Consider the following 18409-nt stretch of genomic DNA (forward strand, 5'->3'; position numbering starts at 1 on the left):
CTAATACTGACAAAACAGGAGGAGGACAGACAGAGCGGGTAGTCCTTTTTGCCTACATTTGAAAGGAAAGGCTCAGGACGGAGTGAAAGTTTAGGTCTGGTGTGTTACCCGTGAGTAACCCAGGTAATTTTTTTTTAGTGTTTGTTTACATGTATTTCTCCTGGCATCGAAGGGCTGGTCACAGTCTAGAACAGAACGCATCTGATCTGTTGAAAGGAGCTTTTTGTAATCTTTCCCCCTCTCTGAGTTAGAAAAACACACACCCCTCAAAAGTGACAGCTCAGCAATTTTTTTTTTTTTTTTCCCAAGGATCGATCACTTGTGTTGTATTACACTAGAAAGTCTGCAAAAAGGTATCATGATATGAAGGAACAGAGCCTTGTTGCTTTTTCTTACTGGAATGTCATATGCATGTATACAGATACTCTGTAAATAGTAGATGAGAAAGTGAAAATACTTGGAGCCTTGGAATGCTTTTTTTTTTTAATTTTTGTTTGGTAGCTGCTAACATTTTGAGGCAGTTAGTTTTGGGTTTTTTTTATTTATCCTAATTGCTCCTGCCATGTCACTTTTTTAAAAATGTTGTTCTTAATTACAGTTGGTTGGGCAGGGAAGCTTCTTTATCTTAAACTGTCAGGTTCTCTGTCAGCTTGGCTCTAATGATAAGTTACACAGTATTGAAAGGAGGTTTGTATAGTCTGTAGGCATGTAATTTGCCATGAAAAACTATTACATGAGTAAAATGCTACTGTATTACACAATCCTGCAATTTGCAGTGTTGCCTGGAACACTTGGATGCTTCCACACAAGAAAAAACATAAGCGTTAGAATGTAAAGTAGCTCATAACGATTGTTATTCTCTTGGTTTTATGTAGTGTATATCAACCTCTTTTTCAAATACCAGTATTTTTAAATACTGTGCTCTTAAAGGGAAAACTAAGGTGGGCTTCACCAAGGAAGTCTGACTTGTCCTGCTTCTGAAAGTAACAAGAGGGATGAAACAAAGTGGACAAAGAGTTAAAAATGAGTCTTGCACAACTATAAAACCTTTTTCTATACTCTTCAGGCCCCGTCCATCCAATAACGTAGAGGGTAAGCCTTCTGTTACCACAAAGTTACAAAACAAGTATGCACAAAAGCTTCTCAAGCTGCCATGTTACTGGTCACCTTGACTGGTATTTTGCCCCCACATTGTTAACTCTTCCATCAGTTTTCTGCTTTTTTTCCTGGTCTGTTCAGGTTCCTGCACTGCAGTACTACAGTGTTTCTGAAGTCCCAGCCGGCCTATGCATCTGCTCCCTTATCTTCTAACCCTTGAGCAAAGAAAAGAGGAACCAGGAGGTTAATCCCCTTCTTACCAGTGACTTAGGTAGGGCCTTTGTCCTTTCATATCACTCCAACCTCTGCTAACTTCTGAGTTTGGGAAACCAAATACAAGATTTGAGAATCGTTTTGAACAGGCAGTGTGATGGATGCTTCTGCTATCAGGAACGTAGATGTAAACATATACAGATACTGGCTTTTTTTTTCCCCAGTCAAAATTACTAAGAATGCTTTCCTCTATTTCAAATTTGTCACTGCAATATGCAACCGGCATGTCCTTGATTAGTAAATTTATTGCATCTGAAACAAATCACATTCTTGGTGGCTTACAAAGGAAAAATGCTTCTATGAGTTTGAAGATTTGCTTTCATTTTAATCATTCTGCCTTTTCCCCCCCCTTCTTTCGTGGTGCAAATTTAAAATGAAGAAGGGATACACGTGTCACTATTTGTGCAAAAGTGCTTAGAAGCAATAGTGATTTTCTATTTACGAAAAGAGAAATTCCTCACTTATTCCCAATGTTTGGTGCTGAAACCTGCAGTTACAGAAATGTGCATTCATGTATCTGTGGTTTGTTTGTAGTAGCATAACCATTGAGGTGGGTGTTTTAATTTCAAGCCTTTACCACAAAAGGTCATTAATTTCCAAAAAAACCAAAGCAACAAGCACCTAGGGGCGGGGTTCTTTGAGGTGGACCTGGGCCCCAGCCACGTGGTGTGACCCCATCACACCTGGCTGAGTGGCACTGGGCTCGGGAGGGAGGTGGCCACGAGCCACTTCGGCCAGTCGGGACAGTTGAAGTGCTTGGTGTTGCAGAAGGTGGCCTCTCTTCTTTTGAGCTGCTACTGTACCTGCAGCTCCAGAGTAATCCTAAAAACGCCTTGGTGCCTGAAGAAGTGGGAGCTGTGGTGGGGTTCGTTGGGTTTTTGGTGGGTTTGTGGTTTTCTTTCTGACGAAGGGGTAAAACTGCTACAGCCTCCTTAAAGCAGACAGTACCGTTACCCCAAACGGAACATGTTTTGCTCCTGCAAAACAGTGGAAATTCAGTTACATGTGACACTACTTTAAAAATATTTGACTAGCTTTATAAAAGCCTATTTAAGAATTCGCTTAGTTCATTAAGGAGGTATTGGGGGTTTGGTTGGGTTTTTTATTTTGGAAGACCTTTTATAAGTAAGGAAGTAAAATGGGGCCATGAGACTGAACGCAAGAGGTGGGGTAGGAGAGGGTGTCTTTTTTTAAGGTGTAATCGAGGAGAATTACAGGAGCAGTGGGAGCCTGCAGAGAGGGAAAGGGGTGACCAATGTCATGCGGTAGTGGCTTTCCCCGTTCTGTGCCCACAGTGCTTCTGGGATAAGGCAGCGGCAGAAGTGCCGGCGTAACCTCCTAACGAGTCCAGTGCAGTGTGCTGCCGCGAGGTGATTTCTGGCAGATTTTTGACAGAAAGTAGAAACGTGGAGGGGACGGGACACGATACGAAGGTCCCCGCCTGTGGCAGTGCTGAAATGACACGCAATGCCCTCACTGCTTGGACCCAGGGATGTTCTCATGTGCCCGTTGAACACGTTCTCTAGGCTGGGCTGCCGGAGGGGCTGAACCAGGCGAGTCCGCTTTGCTTCAACGAACCACACTTGTCCTCCTACTGCGTTTTGAGACCCTGGTCACATCGTGCAAGTATGGGAAAGACCTAGAAACCCAAAAGGCCCAGTGCGCATTGCTTGGGAGCTTGAACCATCTTGGGTGCATCGGTAACGGAGAGCAGGCAGGAGATGGGCACTGCCCTGTGCAGCTTTCACCTCCTGTGTTGCTGCCGCCTTCACCTGCGGTTCCATTTCAGCCTTCCACCCAGGCAGCCGCTTTCAATGCGGCTTGATGTATTAAAAAAAAAAAATTATCACGGATTCTAATAAGGCGTTAAAAACTGAGGCATGCCCTCGCTCTACAGCTGTTGGGGTGTGCTTTTTTTTTTTTTTTTGCTCAGTGTGTGTGCGCCTGCGGGAGCGGGGTGTGCGAGAGGGCTTGGTGCCGGGCGCCCTTTCGGGCCCCGAAGTGGACTTTTTTTTTTTTTTTTTTTTTTTCTCCTTTTTAATTAACGCACACGATTAGTGCGCGGTCGGGACGGGGCACGGCCGCTGACGAAGGTGCGGGGAACAGCCGAAGCGAGTGACGGAGCGTTGCGCGCAGGGACACGCCCCGGGCTGCGCTCGCCGCGTTACCGACGCGGGCGCTTGTGGCGCCGTCGCCCGGGGACAGCGGGGCCGTCCCGCCGCTTCCGCGGGGGGGTGGGGGAGGCTCGCGCCGCCGTGCTGGAGCGCGGCCGCCGTGAGGTCATAACGCAGGGGAGTGCCCCCAAGCCCCGCCCCGCGCGTCGCTGCTACGGCGGCCGCCGCCCGCGCACCCCCCTCCACGCGGGCCGGCGCGCAGCGGGGCCGGCAGCGCCCGCCCGTCCCTGCGCAGCGGCCCCGGGTCGCTCTGCCCCGCGCCTGCCCTCGCGGCGGCCGCGGGAGGCGTCCGGCCCCCGAGCGGCGGAAGGGACGCGGAGGGCAGCGAGCGGCGGCGCGGCCAGGCCGGGGGAGGCTGACAGGGGATCTCCCGCAGCCCCGGCCGGCGGGGCGGGGCGGGGCGGCGGGGGGAGGAGCGGGCCCCCCGCCTCGGCTTCCCTGCGGCCGCCCCGGCTGGCGGCCCCTCGCGGCGGGCGGCAGGGCATGTCCGCGGCGCAGGTGTCGGCGGCGCCCGCCGAGCGGCGGGGCTGGGGCGCTGAGGGCGGCGGCCCGGCGGCCGGCCGGCCCGCGGAGTCGGAAGAAGCCCGGCGGCCCGAGCCCGGCTGGCCCGGCGGGGAGGAGGCCGCGGAGGAGGGCGGCCGGCGGCGGCCGGCGGTGGAAGCCCCGCCGCCCAAGGAGAACCCGTGGACGAGGCGCAGGGCGGCGCGGGACAGCCCCTCACCGCCCGCGGCGGGCGGGCAGCTCCTCCCGCAGGACCCAGGTGCGGCGGCCGGGCCGGGCCGGGGAGCGGGGGGGGGGGGCGGCGGCGTGTGCGGCTTCCTCGGTGTGGGGCTCGGCGCGTGGTGTCGTGGGGTCTTTTGGGAGCGAATCGCGCGTGTTTGTCGCCGCTCGGCGCGGCGCGGGTGCGGGGCAGCCCGGCGGGGCCGCGCTGCCTTTTGACATACATGGGCAGAGGAGGGAAGCGGGGCGGGGGCGGGGGTCCGGCGGCCGCGGGGCCCGGCGCGGGGCGGGGAGGGACGGGCGGGACGGCCCGGGGCTGGCGGGGGCAGCGGCCGCGCCGGCAGCAGCTCCCGGCCGTTGCGAATGGGCTCCGCCGGGCTCGGGCACCGGCTCGCAGGGCTCGCAAGCGATTCGTTTCGCTTTTTCTTTAGAAACGTGGCTAAGTCCCGTTGGCCTTACCGCCGGTCTGCCGGGGTTTTTTTTCCTAATTACAGAGTTGGGCCCTTTCTGGGCGATCCGTTACTTGGTTTGGCTTTCTGGAAGACTTGGGTTGTGGAGGCTTTAAACGCTAACAAAAGCGGTCGGTTTGCCCTGCTCCATCGCTTCCCGCATGAGCAGCCTGAATCCGGAGGGCAGAGCAGCCCTGGTGTAACGCTCGGGCCTTTAATCCCTGCGCGCCAGATAAAGCTACTTTACGGGCTCCGTGCCGACTGGAGGGGCAAGTGGCTTTACAAAAAAGAGGTGGCCTAACGCTGCCAGGGCTTATGCTTGGGCTAGCAAAGAGTTCCTAGAAGTTCACAGCTTCTGGGAGCGTTGTTCTCGGCAGGGAGCAAACCGCTGGCCTCAGAATACGTATTTCAACCTGCGCTTCCCGAGAGTTTCAATCGCGGCGCTTGCTCCCCAGGCACCTGGCAAACCTTTCTGTGATCTCACGGTCACTTTTATCCTTGAATTAAATACGTACTTCCGTCACAAAGAGAAATATGTAATTTATAGCTTCAAGTAGACAGGTCACGCAAGCGGAAGAGTTCCCCAGACCACAAAGTCTTTACTTAGCCAAAGATCAAACCTTTTGGCAACATGTGGAGCCCTCTTTATCGTCTCGACTGTTTTGTTTGCGTGTCCTGACACACTCATAAATACCTGTTTATGCATAGCTTCTGGAACCTGGCTTGCTGGGCAGCAGCCTGTGGTCTTGTCCGTGCATGAAAGAGAACTTGTCACTCACTTGCCTCGCCGTGGCAGTCATAAGAATAATGAATGGTAGGTCCGAAGCACTGGGAAAGCTGCTTTTGTTTTATTAGCACCTCGTGCTTCACCTTTTTTAAAGTTTACTTTTCCACTTCAGGTAAAACGCACAAATAGTTGTAGAAGGAAGGAGGGGAAAGGAGGCAGTGAGTTCATACGCTGTGCATGTTACATGCTTAATTTGATGATTTCAGAGAACTTTGTATTTTTCTTCCGCAGGAAAGTTGCGCTTAGCGTTTATCAAGTTTAATGTTAAACTGAGTAGTTGCGCTGGAACAGCTTTTTCAGTGGCAAGTGTATAATTGAGCAAAGATGGGAGTTGCTGTTGCTGGTGAATGGCATTGGTGAAGAACACGTGCCAGGGTGTGTGTTTTGGTTTGGCCACTGCCGAAAGCACGGTGAAGGAGCCACTGCTCTTTCCCCTGTAAAAGGCAAAGCAGCTGATCTTTCTTGGCTGTTTGAAGGAAGGAATTGCCATGTGCCTCCATCTGCAACGAGGGATGTATTTTGAAGTTACTAATTGCATGTTGGCAAAGCAAAATCAGCCACACTAGGCCCTTATGAATGTAGTAGTATGGTAATTAGTCATGTGAAATAATTAGATGAGCAGAAATACTACTGGGATGGAATGTAAAACTATCCGTCAAGAGGATAATAAAATGTAAAAGAATTTCACATCAAAGTAGTGACTGAATCCTGTTCAACTTGTTGATCCTGGCTTAATTTGTTGAAAGTTTCCTGAGACATGCACGCGTGGTATGTTCAGTGATAGTTATGCACTTGAGAAAATTGACCCCAGTCTGTCATCTTTTGACTTTCAATGTGGTGTGGTGTTCGTTTGTAATAGAGGCAAATCTGACTCTTGTTGCTGAAAGAAACTGTTAACGTCACCTGACACTAGAAAGAAAAAAAGTAATGCAAAAGGCTTAAAATCCTTGGCAAAAGAATTCGGTTGAAGTGATGCTACTATGGTCTTTTTTTTTTTTTTATATATATATATTGGTCTCAAATATGTTAGTAAGTTTTAATCATGCTATAGTAAACCAAACACCTAATGTAAATATGTTTGGATTTTTCATGGTATGTTTCTTACCACAGTTCAGTGTTTCTGACTAAAGCCTTCTATTAAGCTTCTCTTTTAAGCACAGTAATTTCAGAATTATACAGCTACTTTTGCATCCTGATCTGCATTTAACTCATGGGAGAAAGACTCAGCAGTATAAAACTGCTAGTGAAATTAATAGGCTTCTGACTAATCCTGGTGATTGTGGATTGTGAGTACAAGGAATTAGCTTTAGCATAGGCTGTCAAATGATGAAAGGTAACTTCTGCGATGGGTCTTCCTCCCCTTACCTTCACTTGTAGTGCCCAGGCAATGTATTGCAGTAAATCTTCGGTTCTTCAGGATGAAGCTGTGTAAGAGGAGAGGAACAGCTGCAAGGAAGAAGTCCTATATAATCTTCTAGATAATTTTTCACGAGGTAACAAGATAAACTTTTCTTAAATTGAGCCAACAAGGTGTATGGAAGCTGCGGAACAGCCCAGTGTTAGTCCTGTATTCCTTGTCTTTCCCCTCTGAGTCTTGTTTTTCCCCAGCTGCTACTCAGAGCAGGGCTCTCGCAGAAGCAGCTAGTTACCCTTCCTCGGTATAAATAATTTTCCCAGGATGGAGTTGTTGAATTAATTTTATTACAAGAGTTCTCTCACCTCTTCGTTTGATGAAACCTAAAGTACTGCCCTTTTTGTAAGGTTGCAAAAGGGAATCTGAATGACAAGTTCTCTAGCCTTTTGTATAGCAGGTGTGGGTCTCTAATGATTCATTAGCTAATTATTCTAAAATTGTTCGTGAAATTTATGAAAGTATTCAATGAAATGAAATACCTGTGCTGCTTAAGTGGTTGAAGTGGGTTTGCATCCTAGTATGCTTGAATGATGTAGTTAATTAAAATAACTGCACGCTTCAGTCGTCTATGCTGTGCTCAGTTTGTCTGTCTTTGTTGTGTGTATTTCTGGGTATCAAAGAACACTTTTTATCGGGTTGATATTTTTGGTAGCAGAAGCAGTTCACTCTGGTGCTCTTGTGTAAATTAATTTGCTTTAGTCTGTGGGCAAAACGAGTTGTAAGAGCACAGTTTAGTAAAGGTATACCGTGTTACTAGGAGTAGTGAGCTTTTGACTAGTAAATTGGTAAATGATCGGATTATCAAGACTTTTTGGTGTATTTAAGGCAGGTGTTATCGTTAGCTCTTATGAATTCACTGAGTGTTTTAATAGCAGCTTTTAAAAATCATTTTAAGAATTATCCGAAGGTATGACATTGACGATTACTCCAGCCCTGAAGGGATTAAAAACATTATCTTTGCAAACCTGCTGCCTGTATTTTAGTCGGGTATAACAGCATATGTAATTTTGTACGGTAGTTTGTTTGTTGTTTTTGCTTTGTTTCTAAGCTGGAGACCTGTAATGAGAGAGAAATCCATCCTGCTGCCTACAGTCCGAGACACAGTATTGGCTTGCTGTGCTCGAGCACGTGCTCCCTTTAGACCATAAAAGCTTTTGTAGAAATTGAGTCACAGGTTGCAGCTTCCTATGCAGAAGCTAAGAAAAAAAATGAGATGAGAAATAAAATGCAAGGAAAAGAAATAATGTAATTATTATTTATTAATCTATCATATATTGGGGTTTTTTTCCCCCTGTTTCTTGTTGTATTGAAAAACTGATGGGTTTCGAATGTCACTAGATGGAAGGATGCTGGTGTCATAACTTGCTGCATTGTTTAGTTGTTCAAATAGCGTGAAGAAGGTCAATCTAAACGCAGCTTTGCTATAAAATACTAGAACTATTGTAGGAAAGGATGTTAGCATAATTACTGGGTTTTTGTTGTTTTTTTTTTTTTTTTTTTATTTCCCAGACTCTTGGATCTAAATCCACGCTCTAGATTTAAATTATGATATACTCTAAGGGATTGGTTTGTCAGATTTGCAAGGCTTTCATGTAAACATGTTAAAACACTGGTTTTAAGTATAGCTTACCTTGTTTAAAAACGGGTTATACTGTGAAGTTTCAAACTAAGCATTGAAACGAAAATCGTGTACAAGTTCAACAAACGCGTTCCACTCAAGTTTTGAAGAGTTGTTCCGCTGGGTGATTTCAACCACCTCCTGAAGCACTTCTGGTGTATATGCAATGTTGTTCCTTCACTGAAGGAAATACACATGCAGTCAGAGTAAAAATAACGCTTGTATATTGTCTAGAAATCCTGACAGCATAAACCGTGTTTGTATCAAAATTAGAATGTGTTCCACCTTTTGTTAATAGACTCTTTCAGAAGAAACTTGCAAATCATCCCTCCCCTTCTAGCAGAAGAAATTACTTGCTGACTAATTATTTGCAGAACTTCAGACCTTCCATTCTGAAGTACTACTACAGTAAATTTAATTTGTCTTGCAGTCGGTGGTACTTTGGTGATACATCTTTATGTACAAACTTTGCTTCTCTTGTCTCTGCACAGCATCCAGCCTGCTTTTCCTTTTCTGTTGCTGTTGGCCCAGAAGATTCTGCTGCTGTTTTGGTGGTTCCAGAATTCATCTTTCGTTTTCCAGAACTGTCATCCCATGTGTCTTGACATAACTGCAGCTGGCGTGGTTGCACATCTATGTCTTTCTGCAGAAAAGATCTCACGTTAGGATGTGGTGTATTAAGAGGCTCGGGAGAACTATAATAAAAATGGCTTTGAAGGCTGATTTCTGTTTTCCTGTGAATGAATGACATCTTTATTAGATGGAGTTCAGTGATTGAAAGATGGTAATTGGCGATTAAACTTGCTCATCCTTGATTTTACTTTTTTCCCCACCCCCAATTCAGCTGAAACACAGCAGGTGAAGTAACTGAAGATAACAGAATTTTTATCAAGGCAGCATGCTGTCACTGAGCAGGTTACCTTGTAGCACATGACTGAACAAATATTTTAATACAGTCAGGTTGGAATTACTAAGTGAAATAGTTTAGTTGCAAAGGCTTGTTGGGTTCTGCTGGAGCAGTGTACTAAAGATGCTGTTTCTGGGTATTCAGCACTGTTACGTGATGTTGAAACCAAACATTGGAGTAATGTTAAGCATAGAGATTTTTATCTAAACGGACTCTAGAATAAGTTTTGCCTGAACAGTGGCTTTAGCCCTCTTCATAACAATGTAACAAATGTGACCTGGGTAAAACCAGTGACCTGATGTTTTGGTTTTTTTCTCTTCCATCCTCTTCTGGTTTGTTTTTTTTTTTCCTTCCCCTTTATCATAGTTTTCAATGCTTCTGGCTGAAATCCGGCTCCCACATGATAAGCCCCAGCAAGCCAGTTAGGAAAGATCAGTTAAATTTGGTTTTGAGCATGGCTCTTCTGGGAGGACAAGAAACTCTGCGGAGGGTAGGGAAGTATGGTGTGCAGCGAGATCTCGAGCCTTTTGAGTTCAGAAAGGGCATCATCAACTAGGCGGTGTGTTGCCTAATACTAATTTTCTTCTTGTTTAGTGTGCAAATGCATCTTCCAAGTCTTGGATTGCTACATACGGATAAGAGAGATTCCTTAAAACGAGTTGGGTCTCATTCTGCTTGACTTAGATAGTCTCTCCTGCCGCCTGGAATAATATCCCATGACTAAGATAGTGCAGCGACATTGAGGCTTTTATTTTTTAATTCCTTGCTACGCCCTGGTGACACACAGAAGTCCTGGCAGAGCAGTCCTTCAGCAGCAATTTAAGTAAAAGTGCTGTGAGATGGAAAAAGAGCTTCGTTAAGGTGATTGAACAAGCTAAAGAGACGTGTGTTTACAGACTACTGGAGGACAAATGCTATGGCCGGTCAGTTTACCTTTATGGATAATTGGCAGTTCTGTAGGAGAAAATTACAAATTTGTTTGCTGCTCCACCCCAACAGCTGTTTGTCTTGTTTTGTAAAGGGCAATTAGTTTACTACTGGATGACAAGGAAAAATTAGGATTACACAGGCACTGCGTGTTTCTGAAAGCGGAAGGCAGAAAATGAAAGTTTCTGAAGTCTATGAAGTTAATTGAGGCTGAGTAAGAAGAAAGAGGCGGGGGGGGGGGGGGGGGGGGGCAGGGGCAGGTGTGTTTTGTCTTTGTTATAAAAAGCCAGTCTGTGGGAGAGGGGGAAAAAAACCCCAAACCTGCTGGTAAACGGTGTGGCAGAAGTCAAAGGCTGATGGGGATTCGCTGTGGGATGGGCAAGTTGTATATAGCAGTATTAATGTAATTTACAGAGGAACATGGAGTGTACATTAGTTTATGCTTCTGATGTTGGCGGTATATTCCAGAAAGCAGAAAGCAAGAGGGCTTCGGAGTCACTGGGTGGGGTTCCCAGTGTGAAGCTGCGATAAGGAAGATTAGTCACTGGATGTGAAAGCGATAAGGGTTGAGGAGGTGATGTTATCCCTGTACAAAATAGTAATCCAGTGATTTCAGGCATGTTCAATGCTTCAGGCTTGTCTTGCAATAAAATACTGAATAAGAAGTTTTGAGGAAAGGTGGTGACCACTTCTTTATGGGAAAATATGGATCGGCAGAACAGAACCAGGGCTTAGCAGGAGAGGTTAAGAGCTGGTTTCCTCTGTCTCTATTCTAATCTCAAAGAAAAATTGCCTGGTTACTAGTGGGGTTTTTCCCCCTGTATTGCCAGTGCAAAAAGTAGAACACAATTGAGATGAGTAGGGAAAAATTGCACAGAATGAGAAAATCGGGCTCATACACAGAAGGGTAATTGCACATGTATTAAAAGACTTAGTAAGTTTAAACAGATTTTTTTTTTCAATGTGGGTTATTGATCCTAGATCATTAGGCCCAATAATGTTGCCATATATGAGAGAGAGAGAGAGAGTTATTTCCAAGCATTGTATTAATTCCTGGCAGATATTAGTGGTAGAAATACAATGATATAATAGACTGTTGCTCAGGAGATCAGATGAGATCGTTTATTATAAAGTTTCGGTCTTGACTCAGGATGGTTCTGAAAATGTCTGAGTGTCAGCTTCGTTGCAAATGCTCGTATTTGTCATTAAGATATCCATTGTGGAATTTGGGCATTAAAATTTATTAGTCTTAATGTAGTAGTGATAGTAATTTTCTCTTCCCCCCCCTTTTTTTTTCTTTGTTGCTTTGGCTTCATTATGAGCAATATGCCTGAATTTTATTTGGCATTTGAATAACTGCTTATAAAAAGAAATTACTAGGAATTTGTGAATATGTAATTGCTTCTGTTTTTTTTTTTTTTTTTTATGCTTGCATAATGACAGATTTCGGAAAATAATTCTGTCTTAAAATATAGTTTCTAATAGGGTGACTTCTAAAATGTGTTTCAGGGGCTCATTTTCTTTGCTGCTTCTTAGGTTAAAATACCAGGGGTTTTTGAGACAGTCTTGGCCTTATGCTGAGTAATAGCTTAAATACTGCGTTATACAGTATCCTGTACATGTGGTTTTCAAGATTATTTACACTTACTATGAACATGGGTTTTTCAATGTCTTGTAGTATTAGTTAGTTTATGGATATGTTGGTTGACTTATAATACCAAGGCCTCAAAAAAACTTTGGTGTAGTATGATAGTTAAACAGAGTTGTTAAAGTGTACCTTCCTTACTCTTATGAAGTGCAGTCTAATTCTTCACCTGAAAATATTTTTCTCTCTTTTCAGAACTACAAAATTCTGCTAAAGTTATAAAAGCAGCAAAACCCAGGACAAGGAAATGCAGCAAGGTTTGTATTTGCCAGAAGGACATTTAGCAGTGAGTTACTGGACTGATTGTGTTTGAAGTCCCAGTTCATGTAACCTGTTAATCTAAACTGGCATTTAGCTTGGCTGATAATATGCTAGGAAAATGAAATAATTTCAAAGGAGAATTTCTGGCTGTAAATTGTCACTATGATAAACAGCTGATATTACTGAAATAAAAAGATAGCAAGGTATTTTTAAGTTACAACCAGAAGTGTTATGTCCTACCTTGGTAGTGGTTAATTTTGAAGGCAGGAAAGTGGAAAAGGAAGGGAAATTAAAATTAGGAGGGATGCTTAAGTGGTGTATGTATGAGGGATAAGGAAAAGCCACTGTTGTTCAAGCAAGTAATGGGATTGTATGAAGATGTGAGGGTTCTGCAAAGAAAGAACATTACTTGACCACAAGATATGCTAGATAGATTTTGGAAATCCTTCTTGCATATTACGTGGTGTGCGTTTTATGTGCCGTCATAAAATTATCATTATGACAGCAAGAGACACTGAATCCTTTCACTGAAAAATTTTCTAAAATCTTGTACAGCCACCGTTCTTTAGGTTGAATAATACCTGTGCTCAGAGGTCTTCCAAAAGCTGAGACTTTTAAGCAGTAGATACCTTTAAATCACATAGGTGACTGGTTGTAAGACAACATTTAATCTGACAATTGTTTTATGTGTGCTCAAAAGTCATAAGCCCTTTTAGTTTGTTTTATAATAGAATGTAGAAAATCTTGCTTGCTTGCTGTCTTCTTTTAGGCTGTGCTCACCTAAAATATTCTTCATGAAGGCATTCTTTAGACAGTTATACAAATTACAAGCTAAGGTCTGTTGGACCTGGATTTGGATGTAACTATAACGAATAGTTGTTTCTACAGTTGATCATACTCTGTTTTCAAAAGTTGTGTGTTTGTTTACTGTTGTATTTCTCAGTTTTTAAAAAATTGCTGTTCCTAACAATTCTGCTCAAAGGGGTAGTCTGGCCACTTGAGTCATGACTGACATCTTCTATATATTAAAAAGGATCAAATCTGGGAAGTTGTATAAACTGTTTGTCGTCTTTGCAGGCTGGTGATTTTGGTGATATCACAAACTGGCCAACACCAAGTGAAATAGCAAACAATGAAGTAAGTACCCATTGTTACTTTCAGTGTTATTTTTTAAAAAAAACAACATATTGACTTCTCTGTTTAATACCATTCCCCCCAGCATGTGCTTTGGGTGTTACAGGCTTGCAGCAGAAATTCCGTTAATAATTCAGGGTACTGGTCTATGCTTAACTGTCTGTGCTGGTACTGCAATTTTTGAACCCTTTGTAAGCCCAGATACATACACTCCGTTAGCGGTGTGCCATGGACCTATAGGTAAAAAAATGTTTACTCCGCTGTTTTAAAACTTGTTTTCCCCTTTGCTACTTGTTGGGAGGTTTGTGCACAGATGAGGCCTTTGGGGTTGTGAACCTGCTGCCCTCCCTTGTGGCTCAGAATGCTTTGTGCAGGTTGTCTTCGGATGACTTCGTTATCCTTGACCTGAGAGATATTCCCCTTGCTGGATCTTTAGTAACATCTGTTCTGTCAAATTATCTTCCTTTCACTTTATCTTGAGTCATAAGCACGTAATATATCTTGCATCTTGTGTTATTTAAAACAAGACTAGAGCACAGATTATTGCAAGCTATGAGGTGCCATTTCACTCTTCACTTGAGTTCTGCAGCACCCTGCGATGCTTTTACTGTTTTCTTGGTGAGGGAAACCAGAAGATTTGGGTTCAACAGTGTGCATTGTATAATGGAAGGTGCCCAAATGAAAGCTGAAAAAGAGTATCTTAAAGTAGTTGGGCATGAATAATTTGTCCTGTGGGCTCAGTTTCTAACATGTTCCCTTCTCCCCCAGCTGATTGTCTTAACTTCGTTATTTATGTCGGCAGCAGAACGTTTTCAGGTATCTAACTAGGCTTTTAGCGTTGCAGGCGAAAATTACAGATGTCTGTAGATTTGACACAACTTTACGTTTGCTGGTAGGTAGAATTTGCCTCCTCTAGTATCTTCTTCTACAGGATCTCAAAGAAAATCCTGGAGATTGCTAGAAGAGTCTTTAAAACCTGAATTGATTATATGCCCATAAAGTAATGCTCCTTCAGTTGTTCAGATACCAGGTAGAATACTTCGATGTGGGTGTATGTCCCATCGAGGTGTAGGTGACTTAAGAAAATATGCACCCATATCTTTTGCATTCTCTTTAGTACTTCAGATCTTTATCATCTACTTGGTTATTATCAAATTTTGCTATGAATAATGGTGTCTGTACAGTACTAGTCAGAGTGGCTGAGAGAGATGCATGTGTGGTGTTTCATAAGAATATACACATTTGACATTTTCTGTGTGAAACGGTGTGCTTTAAGAGTATTTTTAAAAATATTTTTTTGTTTTACCAGATGGTTTAAATTGTATTATGTAGATAATAGTTAACCTTTTGCTGAATTAAATATCTGAGAATTTTAGTACACATTCATGTAACAGCTGTTAAAATACATAACATTTAGTTTGTATTTAGTCTCAATTATTTGTCTAGGGGAAGGCTTTGCGTTCAAATTAATTATGGCGTGGTACTGCAGGATATACTGTACATACTCCTGGTTCAAAGCTATCTCCACAACGTAGGAGTACTCTTTCTGTTTGGCAGAAATGTCTGTAAAGCTTAATTTTGCAGGTAGATATTGTATCCGATCACAGAATTATTTGGGTTGGAAGGGACTGTGAAAGGCCATCTACTCCAGCCCCCTGCAATGAGCAGGGACATCTTCAACTAGATCAGGTTGCTCCGCGCCCCGTCCAACCTGGCCTGGAATGTTCCCAGGGATGGGGCATCTGCCACCTCTCTGGGCAACCTCTGCCAGTGTTTCATCACCCTCATCGTGAAAAATTTCTGCTGTATATCTAGTCTGAATCTCTCCTCTTTTAGTTTAAAACCATTGCCCCTTGTCCTACCACAACAAGCCCTATTAAAAAGTCTCTCCCCATCTTTCTTATAAGCCCCCTTTAGGTACTGAAAGGCTGCAATGGGGTCTCCCCAGAGCCTTCTCTTCTCCAGGCTGAACAACCCCAGCTCTCTCAGCCGTTCCTCAAAGGAGAGGTGCTCCAGCCCTCTGGTCATTTCTGTGGCCATCCCATGGACCCGCTCCAACAGGTCCCCATCCCTCTGGTGCTGAGGGCTCCGGAGCTGGATGCGGTGCTCTGGGAAGGGGGGTTCTCACCAGAGCAGAACAGAGGGGCAGAATCATCTCCCTCGACCTGCTGGTCATGCTTCTTGTGATGCAGCCAAGGATAATGGTTCGTTTTCTGGGCTGTGAGAGCACGTTGCTGGCTCATGTCCAGCTTTTCATCCACCAGTACCCCCAAGTCCTTCTCCACAGGGCTGCTCGCAATCCCTTCATCCTCCAGCCTGTATTGATACCAGGGAAAAATGAAACTTTATACTGTTTGCTAAAATGCTGTTCATTTTGCCTTCTTTGAAACCTATCATTCTGTGGGATTTCCAAGAAGTGATGATCTGCAGGATGCTGGCAGTACTCAGAGGGACGCAGTTCCCAGTAAATGCTGTATTTTAATATGGGGAAAAAATAAATCTGTAATCATACACCTCCACATCCTCTGATCTTTGGTTCGTGTTCTGATTTAGTGGAACATAATTGTCAGAGTTAAGACCTAGGGCTCCTTACAGTTTACATCAGTGTTTGGCATGCTGTTGAGATTGTTCAGCATCATGGGAATTTCCGATTTACATTCAATATTCTGTAAGCACAGCTTTTTAAAGATAATCAGTCTGAACATTAGGTACTGGTGAGTAATATTTCTTTCTTTTCTGTAAAATAAATTTCAGTTCTGAGGCATTGGAACACGACTGTTGTGTGCTCCACAATTCTACATATCCAGTTAAGGAACTTCAAAATCTTCTAGTCTAAAAATTCTTTTTATACTCTCACCAAGTTAGCAGAATATAGAAACATTTTAAGTGAGACTTTACGAAACAGCACAGTTTTTAAAACTTACCATACTGAAGAGGTTGAGAACAGGTAGTAATAAAGTAATTTTAATAGGTAAAGGAAACTTATACCTTTTGCTATAAGCTGCTGTTAGAAATAATTACTACTATCTCTTGCAGTGTAAGGCTGTAAGTCACAGTAAGAAGCCAACAAATAGAAGAGAAAAGGAGGATAAATCTGATCAGAAAAGCAATAATGGAATCAAGGACAACCCAGAGGCAAAGCCAGATGGTCCGGGAGATAATACTAGCGAAGATGAAGCTCCAGCTAATAACCAGAGGAAAAAAGGTCAGCCTGGGCGCTGTGTGTAATGCAATAAGTCACTTTTGATACAGTTACATTAATTCCATTCAATGACTTCATGAAACCTTGATGTTTTGCATTTTCTAGGTGATAACAGGATGTATTGCTTTTTGCTAGGAAGCTTAAAACAGGCTTCCTTTCTCCGGTTTTGGAGTGTTCTGTTCAGTCAAATAGGAATTCCAAGGAAAAAGCAGCTAATGTCCTATTAATGGTCCATGAAGCTCTGACAATTTCTGGAAAACTTTAGCATGGCTGTGCAAACCATTACTGTCTCTCGTATCTTTGTTTCCCTAAGCAGATAGCACTATGTTAATTTAACTTCACATATATATATGTGTGTACGTGTGTTACTATATATACTAACACTTTAATTTTCATGTTTTACTATTAGCTTATACCTTGAAGCGATGACTTGAAAAGTAAACCAGGTTATTAATTTCCTTTTGATCCAATCTGTAACATTAAAGCTAGGAAGCAAACCTGTATCTTATTTGGTCAGTAGACTGGAGTAGGCTGGAGAAACAGCTGAGGGAGTTTTAAGATATAGCTACCATCAGCTGTTTGTTTTTTTTTTTTCCCCTTGCTTCCCTGCTGGTATTTGTTCAGGTCCTAGAGACCTTAGTTGAGTTGATTTTAGATTTGTTAATCATCCTATATATATAGATATATAATATTAAAAAACAAACCCTTTATTACTTTTAATTTTTTCAGTCTATGTGGAAATCTAAAGCAAAGCATTCCACAGGTACAATCTGTTTCCACCTCCACCCCGCCCCTGGTGTGGATAACACATACTATGTATTTCCTTATATTTCTTGGCTACAAAGGTATGAAGCCCGCAATACCAATCAAGTATAGGACAGCAAATACTATTATTAAATATTTTAGCCAGCTTGCAGCAAAATACAGCTTTACTAATAAGTTTTGATACGCAGCAGTGGAACTTAATCGTATATTACAAGGTAAAAATACAGTACTGTAGCTAAATTTTTCAGGAAAATTTATGGTTTGCGATTGAAATCTTCATTTTAGTGGTTAACTTGATATATTATTTTTTTACCTTTAAGTTTCATATCCAAGTTGTGAAACTACATAGTAATGAATTTATTGTATATATTTAACACTTAGGTAGCTTTACATTCTTGGTAGAAGCAGCTCACCTTCATTTCATATTTAAAGCTTAGGTAAGGTGACCTGTCAGTTAGAGGAATTCCCATTTACTGCATTTATCATTATTTAGTTATTCGTCGTAGGTTACAAATTCAATGTTAAGCCTCTCCCAGTTCTTAAACTTAGAAATTGACTGTTACTAGTTCTACAAGAAGAATGCTATAGAATCTTCTCAGGAGCTGAAACCTCCAGTAGTACTAAAATGAAGAGTAATATATCAACTTTTCAAGGTAACAAGCAGAAATGGGTGCCGCTTCACTTGGACGACGTAAGGTCAGACAATCAAGACAGACCAGGCTCTCGAGCTAGCTCAAGATTTCTGCTGGAAACAAACAAGTTAATACCTCATAACAACAGACGGAATGAGGCAAGAAGTAAGTGGTTTTCAGTCTCTGGGTTTTTCTATTTGTGGCAAACAAAGTATAATACCACATGAGTAGGCATTTATTTTGTTGATTGGCAGTTTATGTTGAACATGACTTTGCCTATACTAAGTAAAACCTAGTGTTTATATTTGCCAATAACCAGCAATAAATAAATAATTGTAGCTTGACAAATTTTAGATCGAAAAATTTTGTTCGAATGCTTGCTGCCCAATTATTATTTTTTTTT

At 43.0% G+C, this 18409-nt stretch overlaps 1 protein-coding gene across 8 annotated transcripts in view; it reads left to right on the forward strand.

The window, feature by feature from the left end:
* Nucleotides 1–3668: 3668 nt before the first annotated feature.
* Nucleotides 3669–18409, forward strand: part of LARP1B (La ribonucleoprotein 1B) — a 32556-nt gene continuing 17815 nt past the window's right edge. For 3 of the 8 annotated variants that reach the window (XM_080389868.1, XM_080389867.1, XM_080389869.1), the window contains exons 1-5: nucleotides 3670–4305; nucleotides 12208–12269; nucleotides 13351–13410; nucleotides 16444–16612; nucleotides 18028–18171. In XM_080389868.1, the coding sequence (XP_080245994.1) occupies nucleotides 4029–4305; nucleotides 12208–12269; nucleotides 13351–13410; nucleotides 16444–16612; nucleotides 18028–18171 (712 nt within the window). In that variant the 5' untranslated portion in view covers nucleotides 3670–4028. Of the gene's footprint in view, nucleotides 4306–5506; nucleotides 5529–10047; nucleotides 10364–12207; nucleotides 12270–13350; nucleotides 13411–16443; nucleotides 16613–18027; nucleotides 18172–18409 lie in introns of those variants that run through there. The other 5 variants (XR_013928535.1, XM_080389872.1, XM_080389865.1 and 2 more) reach the window with 4 other exon arrangements.

This window comes from Falco punctatus (genome assembly GCF_963210335.1).
Source record: "Falco punctatus genome assembly, chromosome: 1".
NCBI lineage: Eukaryota > Metazoa > Chordata > Aves > Falconiformes > Falconidae > Falco > Falco punctatus.